The 9,702-nt window shown below is 44.0% G+C and overlaps 1 gene segment (V, D, J or C); it reads left to right on the forward strand.

The window, feature by feature from the left end:
* Positions 1-414: 414 nt before the first annotated feature.
* On the forward strand, positions 415-5,143 carry LOC125331566. The segment is given in 5 exon segments: positions 415-550; positions 2,959-3,234; positions 3,864-3,956; positions 4,298-4,414; positions 4,498-5,143. Coding segments are annotated over 3 exon segments (450 nt in total).
* The last annotated feature ends 4,559 nt before the right edge of the window (positions 5,144-9,702 follow it).

A 9,702-nucleotide genomic window follows, 5' to 3' on the forward strand; every position in this document is an offset into this window, starting at 1 on the left:
CCTGTATAATCCAAAATTCTGTGTATTGGAACAGAGACAGTTTTTGCAATGAAATAGATCACAGTGTACGGCAGTTGGAATCCCACAATGATGTAAACAGCATAGGGACCTGCACAAAAACCCAAAGAAGGAAAAAAGGTGAGGTATTTTGGGAAAGAAAAGGGATGGATGACTGTAATGATTAAGTACAGAAATAGAACCTTCTTTCTATAGTTCCTTTTACCCTGGAAAGATAAAAGAGCTCATGGGGGTTCTAAACAATGGAAGAAAGGAAGAACTTGGAACTTCTGTACTCAGTCAAGTGATTTGAAATCATGGAACTATTCAATGAACTTTTTTTCCCTTTCCAGTTTTGGAAGTAAATGTACCTCTGGATCCCCTCATGGACATGAACCCATGGAAAATCAGGACTAATATCTGGCTTTTCATCTCCTGTTTTATAACACTTTTGAACACCTGAGGAAAGAATGAGTTATTGGAATAAGTCTTAGCACTGTGAGAACAGCTAAGCTTGTGTTTGGACCAGGGACTAAACTCACAGTTGTACCAAGTAAGTGCCATTTCTTTATTTCTAAAACTTCATTTAAAATTAAGGTGGGGGCAGACAAAGGAATGTAAAGGTTTGGGTTCACTGTAAGAATTTTCAGCTGCAATAATCCCTTGAGTGCACTCGCTCTCCAGCCAGGCTTTCAAACCAAATGCTCGGCTTGCATCTGCTGGGGAAGGTTTCCCAGGAACCACTGGGCTGACTCTGCACAGCACCTTTATTCCATGATCCCCAAACACCAGCAGGGCACTACTTGGCATGTGATAACTTATTCCCAGTTTGGGCAGCCCGCTGGCCCAAATTTACTGTGAAGTGTCCAATTGTCCAGTGGACTTCCACTGACTCACTCGGTGCAGGAATGAAGACCTCCCAGGGGTGAGGAGTTTTGAGACAGATCTGTAACTGCCTGCTTGGAGAACTTTTGACACTGGCACTATACTCAGCAGTGTCCCCAGGTAAGTAATTCCACTGCCATGGGGACAGAGGAGGAAGGAGATTAAATAGCTTTGGGCTTAAATTCTCACAAGAATTTAAACCTCTTGCCTCCTATCCAAAGAGCTCCTGGAATGAAAGACCCTTGGCTCCCCAGTTGTGTGGGCTCTGAAAAGACCAATGTGGGGAGCAGGGATTATAGGAAGCCTTAGCTATTCCTATCTTTATTTGGAATTCCATGATGTACAAAAAAGGTGGATGTCACCCCAAGCTTTTCTATGGCAATGTGAATGTTGGGGTGGCAGAGAAGTTTGTAATGTTGATCTGTGTTATCCTAAAGATCCAGGTGCATCCCTTAGGAATTGTTGCAGTGCTTTCAGAGGTCTGCATGTCTTGAAAGTGCTGCAAGAATGTCCCATGTTATTTTACATCCCTAAAACCTCCTGCTCTCCTTCCAGAAGGGCATGGGACTCCCTTGGGTGCTGCCTAAGATATGCCCATGTCTGTAGGATATATTGCATGGGAATAAACATGGATTTGGGAACAATCTCGGTGCACTTCCAATTCCATAGGGACAAAGAAATGCAAAGATATCATTCTGAAGAAAGATCTCTTCCTTCCATGCTGTTCAATGATTTTCTTCTTCTAGCTAAAGACAGGATATTTTCAGAGCTGCACAGAGACTCTGGGATGCTGTTTGAATTTGAATCTTGTCAAAGATATTGAGCCTTAAGTATCAAAGTCCCTCTTGAGACTGCGGAAATACTTAGTAAATTGAAGCCGAAATTTCTAGATTACAAGCAATCTCTCCCTTTTGGTTTTGAATTCCTTTGGGAGATACTATTATGTATTTTAAGATCTTTAGAGCACATATGCTTTATTATTGGAATCTTTTGAGGATTCTCCCAAGTCAAAATGAAAACCATTAGTGTCACTGTGGGATACTCCAGGCATATCGTCCTGAGGGGTCAGCTAAGGACAGAGAAGGTTTTTCTTTTGGTTCAGGTTGGATTATTCCAGATTAAATATTCATTAAGAATGCTAAGCCCCATTTCTTTGTAAAATATAGGTTTCTTCCTGAGGCTTTATAAGACTGAAGTGAAGGAGAAGTACAACTTTTTCCTTATAAAATGCCAGAACATAAACCACAAATCCCTTCCACAACCAAGCAGTGGTAGGAATTCATGGCTTTGTTACCTGACATGGTATTGTCAGGTAACGCAAACTCGTGGGACTCAGGTGAGGCCTCTGGGCTCAGACAAAACAAATCTTCTGCTCTATGAACTACAGTTGCACTGTGTGCATTATTTCTTGCTGAAAATCTTGCCCAGGGAGTTCTTGCAGAGAAGCAGCGTGTTTGTATTCTGGCTGTTTGGAAAGCCTGGAGAGGAGACCACATGAAAAGCCTTTCAAGGTCTTCTCAGAGAACACAGAATGCACAGGGCTGACAGGCTCTGGCAAACCACGGTACAACACCTGGGAAGGAAAAGTTTGATTTCTGTTGGGTGTCTGGTTGCTGTAGGTGTGGACAAGTGTGTAGTTCTGCCTGTTGGATCAGAGGAGCCGACCCAGGAGGTTCTAGCAGAGCATGGTTTGGCTTTCACCTCAGTTCCTCAGAGGTGGCATAGGGCTGATGGGGAAAGAGTGGAAAATCAGAGCCCCTTGATCAAACTTTGATCAGTACCTTGTGATGAACAAAATGTTAGAGCTGAGTGATGTCTTGACCTGCCTGCAAGAAAGGCACCAGGCAAGAAGAAAGCCTAATGGCCTTCCCTTAAAAATATGCCCCCCACACCCCTTTCAGTCTTTCATTTGATCTTTTGGAAGCAGCAGCTTCCAAAAATAAGGACAGCAAAAAGACAGTAAATGAGAATGCTACAAATCAGTCACAGCTGGAATATATGTGAATTTTCAGTAACTCAGCACTCAGGCAAGCCTGCAGTAAAATCAATCCTGTCCAAACCATGCTTTTTTTACAGATATTCCAAACAGTTCTGTCCCTCAAGTCATTGTGATGAATTCAAAGAAGCTGGAAGAAGGTGGCAGCACTGGGAAAGCAGCTTGTTTGGCAAGGAATTTCCTTACAAAGGACATCAGCTTGGAGATGCCCTCTAAGGAGGTCGTATATGAACAGAGCACGTCCATTTTGACATCAGAGGGGCTGTACAATGCAATTAAAGTGGTCAATGTGACAAAAGACACAGAGCTGACCTGCACAGCCAAATTCAACAACAGCAACATAACAACACTTTCAGGTACAGTTTGGTGGCACAGCTGTCACTTATTTCTGGAGACAGCGGCCTGTGGGGCTTGGTGTTCTCCTGCTCGTCAGCATTGCCCAGGGCAGCCAGCAGAAATGAGAAAGACATTGGGTTCTTCAGCAGGGAGAGATGAATGATGTTTCAGAGCATCTAAAAAAAAGATTTCAACTGTTTAGTTACATGGAAATAACTTTTCTTGGGCAGAACAGAGAAGACACAATCTATGTTTAACATCTGAATTTCCTTATGACTGAATATTTTACCCTGTAGCAGCAAACCTCATGCAGCACAAGCTGAAACAGCCTTTCTAAAACCTACAAAGAGTTATAGGTGGGGTGTTCGGGGGCTTTTAATAAATCACTTTTTATATATTTTTGAAATTGTTTTTGTACTCCTGAAGGCCATTCAAATAGTAAAACCAAAGCAATGCAGGAATCCTTTTGTTTCCTGCAAGTGCATGGAGAAACTGGCCCCTCAAATTAATGTTGGAATTAATGCTGATCATCTGAGCCCCAGTCTGTACTTTCCTCAAACTCCAATGGGAAATGTCACATAAACATTATTTTAATCCTTTATAAAACGTGGATATGGTTAAAAAATGCCTTTTCTTTATCATGTTACAGAAGAGGAGGCTGAAGAGCCTCCTGAAGTACCAGAGGCTGAAGAACCAGGGGCCAGTAACCGGGTTTGTAACAGCACAGCCCCCTCAGCACAAGGTGAGTTACCTAAACAGGTTGTGAAGTTACGTTGCTGTTTGGGGGATAAAGGCATGGAAATGTATTTTCTCCAGGGCAGAGGAGTCAGAACACAACATATTCACCAGACACAAGCTGCTGTTCCAAGGTTGCTCCTGCACTAACACACAAGCCCCAGGAAGCCAAAAGCAACACAGACAGACCCTGGGCTCCCCTGCTGTTGCCATGTTCTCTATCGTCTCTTCCTTTCCTGCTCTTCCTTTCCCCAAAACCACCAGCTGGGATTTTTTCCGCTTTCTGCCACGAGCACAACATCCAAGCGTAGACCATGATCTCTCCCCTCTTTTCTGGTCTCTGAGCAGATCCTGAAGGGCACAGAGTGAACATGCTGTCCATGGCTGTGTTGGGCCTGAGAGTCCTGCTGGCAAAGAGCATCGCCTTCAATACCCTCCTGAGTATCAAGCTGTTTCTTTTCTGAGGTAAGGGAGCACACAGCTGTCCAACTGTGGTTCATAGGCCCAATTTCATTAAATGGAGTTTAAATCCCCCTCTGCTCTTCCAGACATGGGGAATGAAGGCAAGAGGAACCCGAGGAAGAGCAGGAAAGAACGTGAACCAGCAGCACGAGGGGTTGAACAAGCAGTGGCAGAGCTGCTGACAGTGACCACCCAGGACACAAGGCAGCACCTTCCCCTGCAGACACTGAATACTGTTCACTCCTGCCTGGCCAGATGATTTACACTGAAGAGCTTTAAGTGCTTTTGCTGTTTCCTCTTCCCTGAGAACGGAGGAGAGTGGATTTATCCTCATCCTCCTGCTAAGTAGATCTCCCCACTCTTCTGGCATTTGCATACAAGTGTCCTCCCTGCTTCAGCAGCTCTGAAAACTCCAGGGCTCACCCTAGATAAATGGCCTTTTACAAGCACCTTTCCCAGGCATGTTGTGTTACTGCCTGGAGACCTGGAAGTATTACTGCTGAGGGAATTCACGCCCAGCAGTTGCCATTTCTAGCACTGCATTTCAGACAGCTTTAATAACAGTTAAGTATATAGTGCAGATGAGAAGAGCTGTGTAGGATCTGAAGTGATTCAATTCAACCAGATAATGTTCATTTCTGTATTAAGCCTGTATTTCTTCTGCCAAATGTATCTCATGTGCATTTTAGGTTCCTGTAGTAGTGATGAAAATAAAGTTTTATGAGGCCAAAATGCTGTGGGTGTTCTGTGCTTTTTCTTCCAAAGCTGGCCTGGAGATTGCTGGAATCCAACTGTCCTAATGCCCAGTGGGATTGGAAACACAGCTTTGATAAGGTAGATTTCCTGTTGGCTGAATTTGTCTTTTCCAGACTTTGTGCAGGGAAGTGCCTCTCTGGCACATTCAAGAGCTTCAGTGAGGAGAGACCTTGCTGAAGGCCTGAGGGAGGAAAATGCTCATATGAGAGAGAAGAAACCCTGTAGTTGTTTTGCACTCAGGGGTAGGGAGGAGGAAGGGGCCACCAGGAAATAATGTCAGGCGGTTTGATGGTGTGATAGTTTCCACAGCAACTTGGTTCTTACCTAATGGAGCCCAGCACACACCTTCCCCAGCTCACCCCCCTCTCACAAGCAACAGGCAGGACGCTGTGGTCACCATTTCTGACTCAGTTACACCAGGCAAGAGCAACCCTCCCCTGCTTTTGACAAAACCAGTTCACCACATCCTGAAGGGGAATTGAGGCTTCTCTCCCCCTGGCTCAGCTCCTGCTGCCTTCAAGAGAGCCTCTGCAGAGGACAGAGCAAGGTGTGCTGCATTAGGCTTGCTCAGGTCAGACCCCTCAGGCCCTGCAGACACCCAGAGAAGACCCTCAGCCCTTGCAGAAGCTACGTGAAATTTGCATGGCAAATCCAAAAACATTAAAACGCTCAGTAAGTGCATTCTACCACCCTAATGTCAATCAGAGGGAGCTGTGCACCAGCATTTTTATCCTGATTTTCCCGTGACACATTTTCTTGCCACACCTTCTCCCAGTCTCTCAGGCAGATTCCTATTTTGAGAACAGTCCCTTAGACAAAAACCAGTGGAATCAGATGGACAGGAGGGAAAGGCCCATGATTAAGTGCTGTTATAATCCCTTAGTCATAAAGTGTTGATCAAGTCTGGGGCTGGGATTGGATCCATCTGCACCTCCCCTGAGAAGGTGTTTAGAAAGCAGGGGTGTCTTTTCTGCACCTCATGACTCAGTGGGTCCTTTTACAGCTCTACCCCTTTCCTGCCCCCAGTCTCAGCATCAATCCTTCTAAATTAATTCCAGTTTGATGTTCCTGTGTCTGTTTCATCCATGCAGTAAAGCTGCAGAGTCAGCGTTGCTGTTGGACTGTGCCACGCTTTGGCAAATTGGTATTAAACCTGACACCTCTGACAGTGAGTGTTTAATGGACCTAAAGCCCTCACTTCATGACAGGCTTCCTGACTGCCCCCACCAAGCAGTGCCTTTTCACTTTGCATTTGCAATGCAGAACATGCAGCCCAGGAGAACAGGAGAATAGAATTGTTCCCAGAAGGAACCCCACAACTGGGAGCTTTGCTGTGGGCCAATAGTGAGATTGACTTAGCGGGGTTAATTCCACAGAAGGGGACAGAATCTGCAGCTCTCCCAGCTGAGATCAGCTGAGGAGAGTTTTGTAGAGAACCTGTGCTCCACAGTAATTGTCCTCCCTCTCTTAAAAGCACCTTTGCATTTGGAATTATCCTGAAATCTGAAGAAAACCTATTATTCTCTAAGGGATGCTACAGCAGTGGAATAAGGGAGGATGACTAGAAGCAGAAGGCTTTGGTACAATACATTTTAACAGTGCTATCTCTATTCTCCTACAGATTAATTTGTGTCCATATCTGATTGTGCTCAGACAGCCTTTGAAAATCTCCAGGGGTTGAGCCACTGTCCTTGGAGATATTCAAAAGCCACCTGGACATGTTCCTTGGCAAACAGCTCCAGACAGTCCTGCTAGAGCAGGGGAGACCCAATCACCAGCACAGGTCCCTTCCAACCTCAGTCGTTTGCATTTCTGTGATACCTTTCTCATAGTGTTGGAAATGACAAGAAGTTGAAAATTTTTATGTAACTTTAGTCAGGGGTTTTGTTTGCCTTTGCCCAGGGGAAAAGAATTGAAGTTTCTTTTCAAAGGACTGTTTCACCAGGAGAGGACTGATGAGATTAACATCACAACACACTGGGAGCAGCACAGGAGATAAACAAAAGATAACCACCATTAACAAACATCACCTCCAAGCATCACCCCTGGCATGGTCAGAGACACCTGGTCTGGGAGAAGATCAATAAGATGAAGAATGAGAACGTAATTAACATTGAAGGTGAAGGCATCAATAACCAATAGGACAGGAAATACTAAGAACTGTGTAACTTGAGACCAATGAACATCGAACCAATGAATTTCCATGGGTTTGGACTGTATAAGTACATGAAAAATCAGTGAAAACCTTGTGTGATGGAAGGATTTTCTCTGCACACCCGGGCTATGTGTGGATGAAATGATTTCTGTTGCACATCCTGGCCAGAACAACATCCTGGCAAGAATAAAGTAATGCCTTCATTCTCTAACACTAAAAATTGCTGCTGGAGAGTTTTTGTTTTTCCAGCAGTTTCCGTGACAAGACCACCCACAATGTGAACTGAAATAAAACTTCTAAACTAATTTTAGGAACATTTTCACCTCCTGCACATCATATTTATTTTTCCTTCCCCTTGGTTGGTCTCACACAGAGTGTGGTATCTAACATCTGTCCCGCTGAGCAAGTCAAAATGGAGAGAGCTCTTGTTGCAATTATTAAAGGATCCGGGGCATGGATCATTGATAGAATTATGGGATCAATAGAAGAACTGTACAAGCAATAGTCCTGGAAGCAAAAGGCCTGTGTGTGAGAAAAAAGTCTCCATGAGAAAATTCTTGTGTGAAGAAAACAAGCAGGGCTGGGAACAAAGAGGGAGTTTTGAAATGATGCAGCTGTCCTGATAAGCTGTGCTAACCGGGAGAAAAGGGGGGTGAACTTTGAATTCTTTTAAACATAACATAACTGTAGAAGCTTGCCAATGTAAGTCTAATTATGTAGAAGTAGAAATGTGCTTTGATAAGCTTTAAGCCACTTAGGAGTTAACAAGCTGGTATTCTATATAAGTGCCTTTGGATTGCTAATAAATGGAGTTTTGCGCTTATCAACCATATTGGCTGGTCTGCAAGGTTCTCCCCCCGCCGGAGCCGGGCCTCTCTTCTTTTTACAATTCCAACAAGCTCTCTCCTGTGGCAGAAAACATTAAAAGCATCCTGAAAGAATAAATCTCTTTCTAAGAGGCTACATGGGAAAGCATGGGGAAGAACCCAATGAGAATGTGCAATATTAAATAGCTTTTTGTACCACTGAATCCTTCTGCTTTCTCATACAGCATTGAAAATACAATGTAATAATCATATTCCTGCATCTGCTGGGTACAATCTGACTTGTCTGTTTTGTGTCCTGAAATACTAAAAAGTTCCTGATAAAATGAGATCTATTGATGTCAACTGAACTTCTTTCTCTGATCTCTCCTGCTACCTTCTGGCCAAAGCGCTTATTGTTCTCACAACATTTTCACCTTCATGAAATCCAGCAAATAGCTCAAACAGGGGAAAAAAACAACCAAGGAACCAAAGAAACCACCCAAACCCCACAAGAAGTGTTGTGTCTGCACATGCCACAAATGAAACTTCTTTGCTCTTCATTTGCATTCTGGCCGTGCCAGCAGGTGCCCTTGGAAACTCTTGCTAAGTGATACAGAGGCTTTAGAAAGTCCAGGGCCAGGAAGCTGAAAGAGCTGAAAAACTGAAGTGAGATTCAGAGAAGCTTCATTTGAAGGTACAAACTACAGCAGGGTTACAGCTGGAAGTGATTTGTAACAGGAGGAATGGAGTAGAATACGGGAAGAACTTGCAGCACTGCTTTCAAAATCCTTAGGATTTCTAAAGGAGTTTTAAACTGTAAGTTATTTGGGAAACTTGGTCAAACAAATGCTGTGGGATAATTTCACTCCTGCCTTGCTTTTTCTTATTCATTTTCATGCCCACAGTTAATTATTCAAACTTGTACATTTGTTGCCATCACAGAAGGATGGAACCCCAGTCTTAGTAAGTCCTGATTCCTGACTTATGATCAGCATGGGGTTTCTGTCAGATTTTGCCTTCGATTCACAGGTGAGAATCTGTGGTTCTGCTGAATTCTGTGACAAGCATTTCTCTTTTCCAAATGTCAGGAAATACTGGAGGAGGGGAGAATGCTGGTAATGCAAAGTCATAGGGAGAAAATGCCAGGAGGAAATCCAAGGCTCACCTGAGTGAGCACCACAATGGGTAGGTTAATTCAGCTACAGGCTTGGTTTGATCCGGATCTTATTCAGGATGCAGTGAGTGATTTGTGCCCTGACTGGATGCAGGGAAGACAACTGCATGGGGTTGCAATCAGGCCATCTTCATTATTGCATTTCTGAAAACCTCCCATAAGTAAGTCATCCACTTAAATGTGTGTGGAACCACAGAGGATATGCAAGGAATAGCTGAAAGGGGCATATCCATCACAGAAACTCATTAGGAGGGTGCTTAATTACCTGACTGCAAGGCAAGAGCTCTTTCTCTTTCTCTCCCTTATATTTCAGTCAGCAAATATGGTCTGAACTGAAATATTGGAGAACCTGATCTGTCCCTGCAAAACCACTCAGGACTGGGGAGTGCAGTGCTCCTGG

Source organism: Corvus hawaiiensis, chromosome 1 (assembly GCF_020740725.1).
Source record: "Corvus hawaiiensis isolate bCorHaw1 chromosome 1, bCorHaw1.pri.cur, whole genome shotgun sequence".
Taxonomy (NCBI): domain Eukaryota; kingdom Metazoa; phylum Chordata; class Aves; order Passeriformes; family Corvidae; genus Corvus; species Corvus hawaiiensis.